The sequence below is a fragment of the Podarcis vaucheri genome, assembly GCF_965113315.1.
Source record: "Podarcis vaucheri genome assembly, chromosome: 2".
Taxonomy (NCBI): domain Eukaryota; kingdom Metazoa; phylum Chordata; class Lepidosauria; order Squamata; family Lacertidae; genus Podarcis; species Podarcis vaucheri.
The window spans coordinates 42,942,654-42,957,233 of NC_138760.1; the positions used below are offsets into that span (position 1 = coordinate 42,942,654).

General features: G+C 41.9%; 1 protein-coding gene across 9 annotated transcripts in view; it reads right to left on the minus strand.

Moving 5' to 3' along the window:
- The window catches only part of MYOCD (myocardin), a 224,187-nt gene that overhangs the window by 12,497 nt on the left and 197,110 nt on the right, over positions 1-14,580 (minus strand). For all 9 annotated transcript variants that reach the window (XM_082213806.1, XM_082213807.1, XM_082213808.1 and 6 more), the window contains 6 exons: positions 11,152-11,207; positions 8,770-8,845; positions 6,720-6,881; positions 4,550-4,725; positions 3,042-3,167; positions 133-389 (listed from right to left, as the gene is read on the minus strand). In XM_082213806.1, the coding sequence (XP_082069932.1) occupies positions 133-389; positions 3,042-3,167; positions 4,550-4,725; positions 6,720-6,881; positions 8,770-8,845; positions 11,152-11,207 (853 nt within the window). The remainder of the gene's footprint in view (positions 1-132; positions 390-3,041; positions 3,168-4,549; positions 4,726-6,719; positions 6,882-8,769; positions 8,846-11,151; positions 11,208-14,580) is intronic.

The window sequence follows — 14,580 nt, forward strand, 5'->3', positions numbered from 1 at the left end:
TTTCTTATTTAAATTAACAGAGCTTAAAAGTGACTAATGGGCTGGAATGTGCCCCAAATTGATTGCGGCAAGAAATCAAACCTGGGTAAGGTGGAAAGGTCACTCTAGGAAACCTTTCCGTTACCAACTCACTTCAGCTGCATGGAATGGGGCCCCGGATAGTTGAAGTGCTGCTGGTGCCGGTGCTGCTGCTGCTGGCTGAGGATTTGGAGCTGCAGGAAGAGCTGCTGCTGCTGCAGGAGCCTTGCATAGGCAGAGTCCATGGGCGGAGGGGACTTTTCCGCCTTCTGGTCTGGGGGAATGTACTGGTGGTACTTAAGCTTCTTCACTTTTGGCTTCATCTCCTTGGGCTTTTTGTGGCGATTCTTGCTATCGCTCGATGGTTTTGACTAAATGGGGCACAAATAAAAATTTCAATAAGATTATCTGCAACATGGAGTAACTGAAGTTAGTTAGAAAGTTTAGCGAGCTCCCGTGCCCAGGGCCTGTAAGCCTGCAAGTCAGTGGAGATAGTATCAAGACTGTGGGAGGTCATAATAGATGTCCCTTCTCACTAGAGTTGTCGAAGGAATCCACTGAAAACAGAATATCAAGCAAATTTCCTTTAATCTGCCCATTTTATCCCCACTGGCAGAGACACTCGCTGTGGAAACTATTTACCTTAGTTATCTACAACGAACTTAAAAAAAACACCACACCACATGAACATGTTATGTGTAAATAGATATGTAAATTGCTTTGCTATATATATTATTTACATCATCATGTATACAGGTGCCTCTTTACTGTCCTTGTTTCTAAAGTGTTGTTCGCACCCTAAGGCCACCTATATGCACTAATATGTTGCAATCCCAACAATGTCTACTCAGAAGTAAATCTCACTGACTTCCAAGTACGGTTACAATTTCAGACTTAATCTGTATCCTCTTGTGTATTTCAAAGCCAGTGGAATGCATTGCTCCTTATTCTTTTCACATGGAAAACCACACTTCCTGGGGTTACCTTGACTTACAACTAAACTGTTCCTCCCTGACACCAGAGTGAAAAAAGCAAGATAGGATGATCATGTAGCGTAGCTGGTTAGAGCATGGCAGGGGGTTGGACTAGATGACCCTCAGGGTCCCTTCCAACTCTATGATTCTATGAGAAGTTTATATTGAACTGTGAAATCAAGGTAGCGAGAAGTAGAAGACTCTAGTTTTCTTGCTGCAAAATACTAACATGGTTTCCCCCACCCCACCCCCAAGAAAACACAAGGAATGTAACTCATTTGTAAGTTATCTGTTGATGGCTGAGATATATGTGTCTAATGTGTGCTACATAAAAAAAATATGTTAGAAATTACAAGTATTTCCACATCAGCAGGCAATGAAACAGCACACAAACTTTTGAAAAATAGATCAATTGCATAGGAATGGAAAACATCAGAAGAAAGTGCAAATGAATATTGCAATTGAGACGTGTTTGTACATCCCTTCTTCCCATCTGACCTTCTGTAGTTGAGTACAAGGAACAAAATATACAGGCACCACATCATTTGTAAAGGGCATGTTTATATATTTATTAGCCACACATTCCTTTTAAAACAGTCTGAAGCAGCAATCTGGTCCTTACCCAGATGACACTTCCAAGAATTTTCAAATGATATGTATCTAATAATATACTAATGCATGTTTTACAATCGTCACAGTACTGGTGTGTTTTGTACTTTGATACTCTGACCCAAATATAAAATCTGAACATGTAACGCAGCCTTAAGATAGGCCTGCTGCTCCCAACATCATGGGGCAGTCCTCAGGTCACCTCCCCGGTGACCATTTTTAAACATTAGGTGTGTTTGGAATTGCAACTCCCGTTATCCATAGCTAGCATGACCAGTGCTCAAGGGTGATTGGAGCTGTAGTCTGTAACATGGGCAGGACACCATGTTGCCCATCGTTGCTTTACGGCTTTTAAATATTTCTTTCATTTTTAACTTGGGCAGCATCCAGCTACTCCCCTTTCCCCCAGAATGCCTCTGGGTCCACCTCCATAGGAAAGGAGTAAAGAAGGAAAGCTATAGGGCAGTGCTTTGCCTTCCAACTTCTCTCTAAATATAAGAAAAGGGACGGAGGGCCCTCTTGTTGCCCTAGAGGGACAAGGGAGTATTTTGTCTGTTTTGAAGGGCAGAGTTTCCCTAGATGTTTTGGGAAGAGATACGTGCATAAGTGGTTTGTCTGTTACTTAGTGGTTTACATGGAATATTAAATATACATTAAAATTATCCATAAAAGTTAAGCAACTTTTTTTTAAAAAAAAATCAAAATATAAATGGAAATTAGTAGTTTAAAATATACCAGTGTTTGGTTTGGAGTATGCATGGATATTATTTCTGTTGTCTGGGGCAATATTTCTGAGTACAGTGGTGCCTCGCAAGATGAAAAGAATTCGTTCCGCGAGTCTTTTCGTCTTGCGATGTTTTTCGTCTTGCGAAGCATGGTCCGTCGCAACTGCGCCTCTTCAAGCGGCTTTTTTAAAAAAGTGCAAGACGTTTTCGTCTTGCAAAGCAAGCCCATAGGGAAATTCATCTAGCGAAGCAATGCTAAAACGGAAAACCCTTTCGTCTTGTGAGGCATTCGTCTTGCGGGACACCACTGTATTGCCATTTTCCCTCTCTGAAATGGGTATTTTGTAGTGCCCATGACAGCTTCATAGAATTCCACAATTCCTGAGACAGATGAATGAGCCATCTAACACAAGGTCCTGTTGGCGCTATTGTTGGAAACAGCTTGGCTTCAACAGATCATCAAAGTCTCAGCTTGCTCCTTTTGCAGGTACTTTCACCCCAGAATTCTAATGGACCCAGTTTTGTGACACAAGGAGGTACTGTCTAGGTAGTTCCTAGCGACTCCCATCTCCAAGCAAGGCCAACACTGTAACTCACCTCCCCAAACACCTAAAACCATTCCCCCCCCTTACTGCAGATGAGTGCTAGCTGTTGTCTAGCCAATAAGCCATGTTAACAATTTTTCTTCCTACGTAGTGGGAGGTTAGGCTCATACCTTTGCAGATGTGTTAACAGTGCCAGGAGGTGTTTGTTGCCCATTCTGTTGTTTAGGACTTTCTGGCTGGCCATTCCTCAGAGATGTCATATCAGCCGTATCATTTTCAGAGCCAACGGAATGATCCTAGAATCAAAATAAATACATGGAAATTAATAAACATCAATATGCACATTTTCAAGAAGCCTATCCACATGCAGGCAGCTTACAGACTATTACAGAAATGGTCCATGCTAGTCTTGCTCAGGACCAGTTATCTTGACCTTGTTTGGAGCCTTCACTAGGACTGGACTACATGTTATCACTTTTTTCAACTGGCATCTCTCCATGATCTGTATTTAGAGCAGTGTAACATGGAAGTTTCCTTGCCAGCATCCGATGCTCCTGGAAACTATGTGCACCAGCCTTCAACAACCTAGTGACCACCTGATGTTACTGGACTACAACTCACAACATCCAATGGGGATTGTAGTTCAAAGCAAGCTTTAGTGTATTAGGCTGGGCAAGGCTGCTCTATGCAATCAAGAGGATCTACGGTAGATGTTAAAGCAATAGCATGGATTGCCGACAGAAGGCAGTCTTCCATAGGGATAAGGTTCCATATAAAATGGGCTTGACACTGAAGTAGGTAAAAGAAATGGATGACAAGCTGTGAGAGCAGTGAACTACACCCCTAAAATCACTTGATCCTAAAACGGCTAGCTAGCTAAATCCAATCCACCAACTGATAAATGCAAAGTTCTTCTGTAACGGACATTCTATAAATAAATGTTTTTTAAAAAAAAATAATCAACAAAATCTACCTTGGAGGCCCCCAATTTCTCAGTCTCCATCATAATCAATCAGCATATTTGGCTGGTGACTCGGGACTCCCTGCCATGGCATTTCTACACAGCTGAGACCAATCGCATTTATCAGGCTAGTGTTATTAGGGAAACCAAATGGACGAATCGTTGGGCTCTGTGCCATAAGTGCTTGGAAAATGGAGGTGCCCCATGCCAAGTACACTGTGTAACAAAACTGCCGGAATGGAGGAGGGCACTCCAAGCCAAGAATATGTCGTGTTCAGGTTAACAGTGGCTCAGGATCCTTTGCAGGACACCCCCATGTTTTATGTAACCACCAGAGGCTGACCTTACAGCTGGCTTCCTCCATAGGCTACAGTGCCCTCAGAGAGATCTTGGCATGCATTGCATCTTTTTACCCACAACGAGTTCTTATTCCAGCCCCGAGGAGAGGAATATGCTTCCTCTGGCATCAGACATTTTTTTCCTAATAGAAGCTCTTGTACGCATTGTCCAGTACTGGATGCTGACGAGGGGTGAAGACAAACGTAAAAAGTTTATAGCAGAGGGGCTGATTTGGAAGCACACTCACTGTGCTGAATCCAAGCGCATGTTTTCTGATCTGGATTGAGCTTGTGGGAGGTGGGTGTGGCTTGGTTCTGCAAATTTAATCCAAGGTATCAGGACGTCTCATCTGTCCAAAAGTAAGAAATACCGTTTTACCTGAGTTGTCCCTGACATTGTGGGTAACGTTGCTTCTGAAATTTTGATTCCGGCTGCTGATTCTGTGGATCCCTGGGAATCCTCGCTTCTGATCTGCTCTGGAGACAGCCCATCATTGCTACTATCTTCTTCAAAAGCAAAAGCATCTGAGGATTTAGAGAAGTTTGCTTGGTTACCTGTGGCAGGAAGGAAGAAAAAGACTCAGTGATAGATGATTCTGAATGGCAGTAAGTTTTTAACAAGTGTACATGTAGCAAAGCAAACAAGTGATCTTAACACACTACAGTATTCACAGATGTACACTTTCTTGTTCCTGTCAGGTAGGTAAAGCTGTGATTTATTTGTGCTCAAAGGCAAGTACCAAAGCAGCAAATTCAGTATGGTTGACAAACATTCAACTGAGAACTATTGTAGAAAACCACTAATGAAGCAGTGGTTCGATAACATGTAAATGGTGTGCTAATAAAATCTGAATTCAGCAATTGGTTCCACTGGCTCTGTTGAAGGTCCAGCTCCACCAGGCCTTTCTCCATCATCCTGGGAGCAGTCATCCCACCCGAGTGCATCAGACGGAGAGATGGGAAGCATGACTATTGAGAGGGACTAGCTCCTTGACTCCTCTCCCTGAACTGTTTCCACACCAGCTGGCCCTTGTGAACATTTTGTAAGTTTAAGAACTGCTGCTTCAGCTTGCTTTCCCCCTCCTCACTCCATCCTTTCCTCCTTTTGAGTTCTGCATTTTAGATCAGAAGCCTGAGGGTTCCCATGTTTCTTAATTGCTCTATAAGCTGCTCTGGAATCATTTTCAGCTGCAGAACGGGATTACAAATGCTTTAAATAAATAAATAAATAATTCTCAAACATTGGTTACTGGAACTATCTGATTTCCCATGAGGTTCTGATTCTCCGTGGAACACACATTTTCAGGATTGTTACTATTTTACTGGGTTTTGTTTTTTAAAAAATGAGGATCTTCTTTCTTTTCAACTGTTTTTGAAAATGTTCATGATTTTGTTTGAGGCACTATATTATATGTGCCACAGCTTGCACCCATCAGTCTTCAGACCCACCCCCTGCAAGATAGCAGATCTTTAATAAATCCAGAACCTTCAAGGATAGCATCATTAGAAGGCTCTTGTTTTTATCCCAAAATTTCACAACTCTGCAGAATGCAATCGTTATCCCATTTCAAATTGCATCGTCTCTGTATTAGTTCAGATTATTCGTTTAAAAATGCACATTTGTTTTTAAATGCACATTTCAAAGTGGATGTGGCCAAAGTGTAAAAGTGGGCAAGGTCATTCTATTAAAAAAAAAATATAGGGCACATTTTAAGAGTCTAGGAGGTTGGGATTACAAAAAAACCCTTTTGACATTCTGGAGTCACAGCTGGGAATTTGTGGGAGTGGGGAAATAGGAGCAGTCAATTTTTAAAAAAGACAATTGATGTGTGTGTGTGTGTGTGTGTGTGTTGGAAGCCCACAAAAAAAAAATTGGGAGGTCAAATGCTGCTTGTGCACCATGGTGAGAATACTCCAAGAAACTCATCAAGAATGTGCCCCCAAACAATTCACCAAATCAATAGCTTGCATGGTTTTTTCATCCTACAACCTCCTTTGAGAAATGCTGCAAAGATGCGACCCATTTTGCTTCTCCGCAAATCAATGTGGCTTATGCCAGATGATGCTTCTCTGCCACTCAGCATACTCAGTGGGTTCTGGAAAGTGTTCCTGTGCAATATCCCGCAAACTAGCAGGCAAAAGCGCTTGACCCTTGGCTTTTGCTGATAAGTAAAGTGCTGGGAAAGACAGGCTCTATCACAAAAGCCCCTGCAAGGCTGGAAGACAGAGAGTAGGCAGTGGAAGGAAGGAAGATTCCTGCTACACGCTGTAATCTTTCCAGGGACATGTCTGGCTTTGATCAAGTTTCTTCCTACTCTGCTAGTGAAGAGGGATTTGAAGAGGGCAGGAATGAAGGAACCATTCTAGGGTGCTAGAATCCTGCTAGCTCTTCAATATGGATCTGTACTCTCTTATGGGAATTATTCCAAAGGCATTCCCATGGAGAAAACATCAAGAACCCTACATCACATTGCAAGGGACCCTCTCCATAGTGAGGCTACTGTGCATGGATGTTGCTATAGCACCAGAGGTGCCTTTCCTGGTATTACCTTTGATGGCTTCTTTCACAGCTGAGTCAACAGGAATGATATTCTTCTCCACCAGCTCCAGAGGACCTGGCCTAAGAGCAATTTTCTCATTTAGATTGTCTGCAAGACGGGCTCTTTTCAGTTTCATCTGAGTAGCCTGGACAGACCCTTCTGTGGCTGAATCTGTAAAGCCAAATGGTAAAAATATAAATTATTCCACAAAATAACCAGCCTGTGCCACAGCTCCTTTCCTTTTATCACTTCTAAGAAACACAGGATAAATTCTATGTCAGTTCTTTCCCAGTAATTAGAACCTGAGTGTAGCTGTAACACAAAGCATTTCTCTTGAACCATAAAACAACTGTGGCTTGCCAATCAGAAGGTCGGCAGTTTGAATCCCCACAATGGGGCGAGCTCCTGTTGCTCTGTCCCAGCTCCTGCCAACCTAGCGGTTCGAAAGCACGCCAGTGCAAGTAGATAAATAGGTACCGCTTCAGTGGGAAAGTAAACAGTGTTTCTGTGCGCTGCTCTGGTTTCGGTGTTCTGTTGCGCCAGAAGCGGCTTAGTCATGCTGGCCACATGACCCAGAAAAAACTCTGCAGACGAACGCCGGCTCCCTTGGCCTGTAAAGCGAGATGAGCGCCGCAACCCCACAGTCGCCTGCAACTGGACTTAACTGTCAGGGGTCCTTTACCTTTAACCACAACTAGCCACAGAGTGCAGTGATGACAGGTGTGCTTGTAGATAAGCTTTTCTCACTGCTGATCTGATATGCAGTCAATTTTAACAATGCTCAAGATACACAGAAAGTATTACCTGTACATAGTTCCCTGTAGCCAAACAAATTAATTCCAAGGTTCTCACCCAGTCCACCACACCCTTTATGTGCGTCTGCATACCAGCGTGGCTGAGCCACAGTTTGCTGGGGAGTGGGTAGCACACAAGCAAACAATCCTTCAAATGCAATGCTGGACATGGAATCCTATGCAGGAAAGTCATTTCTGCAAGCCCAGTAAAAACTTGGTTTCAAGAGCTAAATGAGAATTGCAAGAAGCAGTATCTAAAAGAGGGAATAACTTGCTTCATGAGATGTGCATTTTCCCCCAGTTGTATAGTGTGTGCCATAAATGCTGGAGCAGCAATTGCCCCAGCCAGGCTCAAATAAAACCCACCCCAGATTTGTTTATAGAATAACATCATGCAAACATCATCATAAATCAGTTCGATGTTTATTCTTGTCCCCACCCTGAAGGAACCCAAGGTGGCAAACTAACAAAGATTACAAACATTTTAGAAAAGTTTTAAAACCTAAAATAATTCATAAGCATTCCATAAGCAGGAGATTGCTACCAAGAAGGCCTAGATTAGGGCAATAAAAGGTGCTTTTACACCTTTCCTGAAGAGGGATCAAAAGACACTGAGGCTTACTCAGAACATGGCAGAAGTGTCTTCTGCTGTTGGCTTGCCACAACTACAAGAAGTCCAAAACATCTAAGGCAGTCTCCCACAACCTGGTGCCCTCTAGAGGATTTGGACTACAATTCCCATCAGCCCCAGACCACATCGTCAATGGTCAGGGATGATGGGAGTTGCCCAAAACCCTTGCGGAAGTCTAGACTATCTATTAACATAGAACAGCTCATTTGCAATTCGGTGGTGTATTTCTATACTTCCAAACATGTAAAAAGAAACCTCAAGGTCGTGATCCCCATAAAATCATCAATAAAATACACTGCTAACAACAAAATTACACCAACAAATTAGTAAATCAGAAATATACACTACTAAACTGGATCACCCTTGAGTAAACAAATGTGTTTTAAGTAGGTACTGGAAATAGCAACACTATAGGTGTTCATTCCAAAGGGCATGTGATGTAATACTGAAAGCCCTGGGTTTTTGCAGACATAAGATGAACGTCAGGAGTAAGCAGCACCTTTAAGAGTGTCTCCCCCAGGGATTGAAGTGACTGGGTAGGGATATACAAGATTAGGTGGTCCCAAAGATAATCTGGTTATTAAGGACTTTGTATGCTAATAGCAAGATCTTAAACTTATTCATTCAATCTTACCCTGTAAAATGTGCATATCAACCAGTTCTGAGCGCTCAGGTCTGTTTCGGGTCTTGTGCTTTAAATAATCTTCAGTCTACAGAACATAAGAACAGAGATCATTACCTCACTAGCTTGATTTAAAGTGCATTAGGCAATGCTTCTTTAAAAGGATTCAGTCAGACTTGGTCTAACTGACGTTCATTTTAGTTAACATTTGTTCTTCTCTGGTAGGACCCACACCAAAAGATTCAAGTTACAGGAAAAGAGATTTCAGCTCAACATCAGGAATAATTTTCTGATGGCAAGAGCTGTTTGACAGTGGAACCGACTAAGCAGAAGCCATCTGCATACTTTAGTTGAGATTGCAGGGGTTGGACTAGATGACCCTCAGGGTCCCTTCCAATTCTATAATTATCCCACAACTTTTTGTCTGGATACTGAATGTCTGTAGGCTAGGACTTGGATCTTTTAAGAGCTCCATTTGTGCAAACCCGAACTTTTGGCAGGTTTCCCAGAATGCAAGTAACTTATAATTGGCACAAAGGAATCATAATACTACACCAACTTTTAATATACACTATATTCAGCACAATTTCAGTTTAGCTTACGGCACAGATCTTAAACAAGTGTAAAATTCAGACCTAAGTACCCAGCTGTATCAAAGTAAATTTATTTACTTCACTAGAACTCATCTAACAGCAGCTCTGTTGTGTTTTAGCTAATAGGTATTTAAAATCCACCGCAATTAAATTGGTGTAGTTTCATGTTATGTGTGAACAAAGATTTTCAAGTAGGTTTCCCATCAGTCCCTCTCAACCAAACTAGCTGTGAAGTGTTCTGATATTGCTTCCCCCTGCCAGCCCCCAGGCCCCTCCCCAGCTGAATAAAGGCTTAGAATATATTTTTGGTTCTACTTCTCCCTAAACGAATGTAGTTTAGGGCTTTTGACTCATATAATCCTTTTTTCTTCCAGGCAATCGGCCAGTAGAAGCCTTTGAAGGGAGACTGTGAGATATTAACCTATGCCTGAACATTGAAATATAGGGTACTTCTAAGATACTTCAGACTTCTTGAAGTGTTCTAAGCACATTTATTTTTCACAGGGGGCTATACATCCTTCCTTACGTTGGTCTTGAATTTTTGCAGGACACTCATATACAATAATGTAACATAGGCATCTTCTACATGTGTGCAGGTTTTTGATAAATGCCTATACATAAATTTCATCAAGAGTTTTGAAAGTAAGTTAATATATATGTACACAGAATTGTAGAGACTATAAAAGGATTCACTTGTTTGGCTTCCTGACCTAAATTTCCTCTACATATTAACTCCTATACCATAAACAGAGGAAATAAAGGATAAGGTGCACCACAAGTTCTCATTAAATGGAACAAGTTAACAGACGGCAACTACTACTACTACTAATACAAATTCTGAGCAAATCAAGTCATAGTTTCTAGGTAGGACATTACAAAGTTACCATATACTATTGTCCATCTAGCCCAGCATTGTCTATTGTAACTAGCAGCATATCTCCATATCTCTTTACCAATCTTGCTGCTGGTGTCATTGGACCCGGGTCGTCATCCATGCAAAATACCAGCTTTATGAATGAGCTATAGGCCTCTCTATATATGGATTGTATTCTTTATATAAGAGAACTGCTATCAGTCTTGGAAAAGGCTTCTCTAAGCAGACAGTTCCCCAATTTCCCCCTTTGCCAAACTGCAAAATTCAGAGAAACACAAATTTTGAAGGATGGCCTTGTTTAAGTTTGCGTATTATTTCTGAAATTGCAAATTAGGTAGGTTCGCCTTTAAATGTAAATGGAATAAAATTTCTGCCCCCCCCCCGCTGCACCTCTAGTAAGAGCCTTGGCTGGAGACTTGCAGCAGGGAAAGCTTGAGAATATCTTGTACTTTCTCTAAATGAGACCAGATCACCAACTCTTCCACTAGTGGGGTAGGTGGGGGGGGGGAACTGCCTCTTAATCTTATCTTTCTCATTAGCTTTAATTAACAGCGCCTAAACTCTGCTTGATAACTGGTGCCAGCAAGAGACAAGAGTACAGGTTAAGAACAGCCCAAAAGCACTCTGCAGTGTCACAAGGAGAGAAGGGCAATATGGTGTACTGCAGACACCAGGCACAAGGTTTCCTACTGGGGATGGATATATATATATATATACCACAAAGCCACTCTCTCATGGGACATGTGCCAATTAAGTTTAGAGCCCTGTAAAGGTGTGCTAAAGGTATAGTAGTATCTGCAGAAATGAATCCAGTGATTTTCCAACATTCCACTCACATTCCTGCACATGGCCACAACCTTCTCAGCAGCTAGTTAACCTGCATGATGCCATCTCCAGCCACCCCCTCTGATGCCTACCCAGGGTTACCTTGGCTCTCTCCAAACTCTTCTTCTGCTCATGGAAGGGAGAGGGGTTTTTCAGCGCTGCAATCAGAAACAGACAAAAGCACAATGAGCACAGCAAGCAACAAGTACATTTTCAGCATTGTGCCATTGTAACAAAGTTCAACAAAATTAGCCACACAAATCAGCCAGCCCCTTTATTGCATCAAATGAAAATGAATGAGGAATAACCACAGACATTCCCAGGCCAGGCTGTGGCAGTGGAAACGAGGCAGAGAGGAGCAAAGACACAGATGGTAACTAAAGCAGGGGGAGAGCTGAGAGCTGTTTGGAGACAGCCATCTTTTTTAAGGCATCTTAGAGGGAGGTGAGTGGCCTGGCGGTAAAGTGCAGCCTGTCCAGTATCCAAACACATTGGGTGAGAAGCTCAAGAGACAGAGCCTTGCACGTTAATCCTAGACGCATTTGGGGAGCTTGGTTTCAGTGGAGTTGACTTCCAGCTAAAGTGATCAGTCGGGGAGGAAGGATCTAGTTATGGAGAGGACCACCAGTGAGATTAATGTCCAGAGGAGACCCGCTAATAAAATTGAGAGTCTGAGTCTCATTGTATCACATGGATGTCAGCAGCACATACAAAATCAGCAAGAAGGATAAATTGCTCCATTCTGTCACACATTCTTTTCAACAATGAGCTCTCCTTCCTTCATCCATTGGCAAAATCTCCTTCTCGATATAAGAGAGTAAGCAGAATGCTCCAGTAAATTCTGATACTCTCCACCAGTGCCTGCTCTGTGTTCTGAACCACATTCCGGATATTTGTTTGGAGGACATATTTGTTTCTTCAGATTGCAGTTCCATCGAGATAAAAAAAGAGGTTCGCCTCCTCCACCATATCTTAATGCCCTCCAGTGATAAACATGCTGTTAGGATTGAATCACAACGCTGTATTTGTCCTACAGGAATAAATGGCAGCAAGGAAAAGGTAGGGGCAAAACCTGCTCCTTGAACTCCACTCCCCAACTGGCAGCCTTTTCCTATCTGCATAGTCTCATCATGGAGCCTTTCCCCCCTCTCCCTACCATCAGTGTTGGCTAGTTCTCACTGACTAGGAAATTTGTACTTCGTTATACTCTATCACCAAGGGGGAGGCTGTCCCAGTGTGTTCACAGGCTTCGTGAAGATGACTTGGCACACAGTTCCCAGCTCATTTGGGTCTCACTCTCTGAACCATTTCTGGGTCTTGCTATTTCTTCTGTGTCATGGGTTAAGGGCATGAGAGGAAAGCATCGCTCTTCCCAAAGCTGCACAAAAGCTCTTTATCTCATGGCTGAATTGTAGCCTAGTTATTTATACAGTGAAAGTTGTCCAGAATCCAAAAATAAAGATTGCGGACACAATTCTCATCTCCATTTTAATAAGTGTCAAATTATTGTTTGTTTGTTTTCTTTGCACAAAATGTGACTCGGAGCACAGTCAAACTGTGGGATAGGAAAATCAAAGGCCAAGAGAATTATATATTGTGTGATTTTTATTTATTTAAAAACCCTCTTTTTTCAATAAAATAAACAAAACAACCCAAACTGCTTTTAACAAATGGCTTCTCTAGTCCCCACATGCCAGTTGTTACCTCCCGTCACCAAACGGATTTATTGTCAGAGTTATGAGTCATTTTGCATTGACGCAATTGGATGAGCTAATTTATTATTTGCCTCCTGTAGTTAACTAGATCCTAAAGCACGATAGATATTTTGTTTTATTGAAGACTCAAACCCTGCGCAACTAAAAGGCCAAACAAAAAGAAGAAGAAAATATTAAAGTGAGTGAGTAAATAAAAAAGTGTCACAGAGCACCAAAGGCAAAGTTAGAGGAGACACCTCAGTGGTAAAAGACGGTTGTAAAACAGATTCTGGTAAACTTCATAGGGTGAAAACCATCCTACTTTCAGATATTGCAAGAGCAATCTGAGAAGCTGGTGCACCAGTGCAGAGGCCTGGTTCACAGCTAGTGGGATGGTGGGAAGAGCTTTGAGAGAGCATCCGATAAAAGTAATCTGCAAGGCAGAAAACCAGTGTTGCTCTTCTGCACAGCTCAATTAATGCACATTACAGAACGCTAAAGTTATGTAGGATCCACGACAAAGGATAGACGCAAAACAAAGGGACCTTTGCCAAGAGGATTGATGTGAATTCTGCAGACAAACCAACAGCATATGATTGTCTGAGAAAAAAATCTATGTCAATATGGGGTTGAATGTGTTGGTTCTTCCATGAGGGAAGTCGTGGCAGTAGTGGAAGTTTAGAAGTTAAAGTCTGGAGTGAGAGTACAATGATGAAAGGAGAATTACACGCATAGGATTGTATCCAAAGTAGCATTGAGTAATATTTTCTGACAGAACAAGGATTTCCACTTGCACAGCTGGACTTACCTCCTCTCCCCTCTTGTGTGCTTCCTAAATCTGTTTTAGGGGCTCTCCAAACTCTCCAGCAGAGTAGATTTGGGGAGTGAGTTGGACACAAAGGAGGAAAAAGTCCCAATGTGCAAGCGGAAATCCTTGTGCTGATGGACCACGTGAGTTGGACACTGCCCCACAACACAGACCTGTCCTGAGCCTTCAGTTATCACAATTTTTAAGAGCATGTGCATTGAATAATGAGTATTGCAATTAAACATAATTAACTTTCTCGTTGTGCCTGCCAGGAAAGGCTTTTGGCCATGGGGTGGGAAGTGTTTTGTTTTCACAGAGAAAAGAAATCAGGAAATAGCTATAATTTTAAAAGACAAATAATAGATTTGAAATCTTATAGTTTATAGCCATTTTGATTTTAAAAGAGTGACATGAAGTTTGAATGCTTTGGTTTGAGAGGAAGGGTCCCAGTGAGAGTGCCACCATGGCGTTAAGAGAGGCTTGTCAGCTGTGTGACTTGCTTGCCGATGATAAATAGTGGCAAATCAATAATGAGTAAAACCTGTGTCTATCACCCAATCATATGAATCTTTGTTCATATGAGTTTGGGTACATTGATTAATTTATTGATTAAACTTGCATACATTTGCATATGAGATAAAAATGGTTCTAAAGAAAAACGTACTTTGTTTTAAAATTATGCCCACAAGTGGCACAGTAGGCCTCATCTTTGAAGAGCTGTCCCCTGTTCTATCACACACAGAAGGACATGACGCTGATTGACATCTGAAACTTCTTTAAGTACTTATGTTAAAAACTGATAATGTAGATATACCAATTTGGGGGCAGCTTGTCAGCTGATCAAATTAAACCTATTAACCTAACCAATTAACTGACTAAATCCTGAACCCCTACTAACACCACTAACTAACTGACTGCATTTACACACCACAGTAAATGCTTTTGCCATAAACACAGGTAATGGTTTAAACATAAACACACAGGGGCTTCCTGTTTTGATCATTCCCTAGCAGGAAGAACAAAAGATAA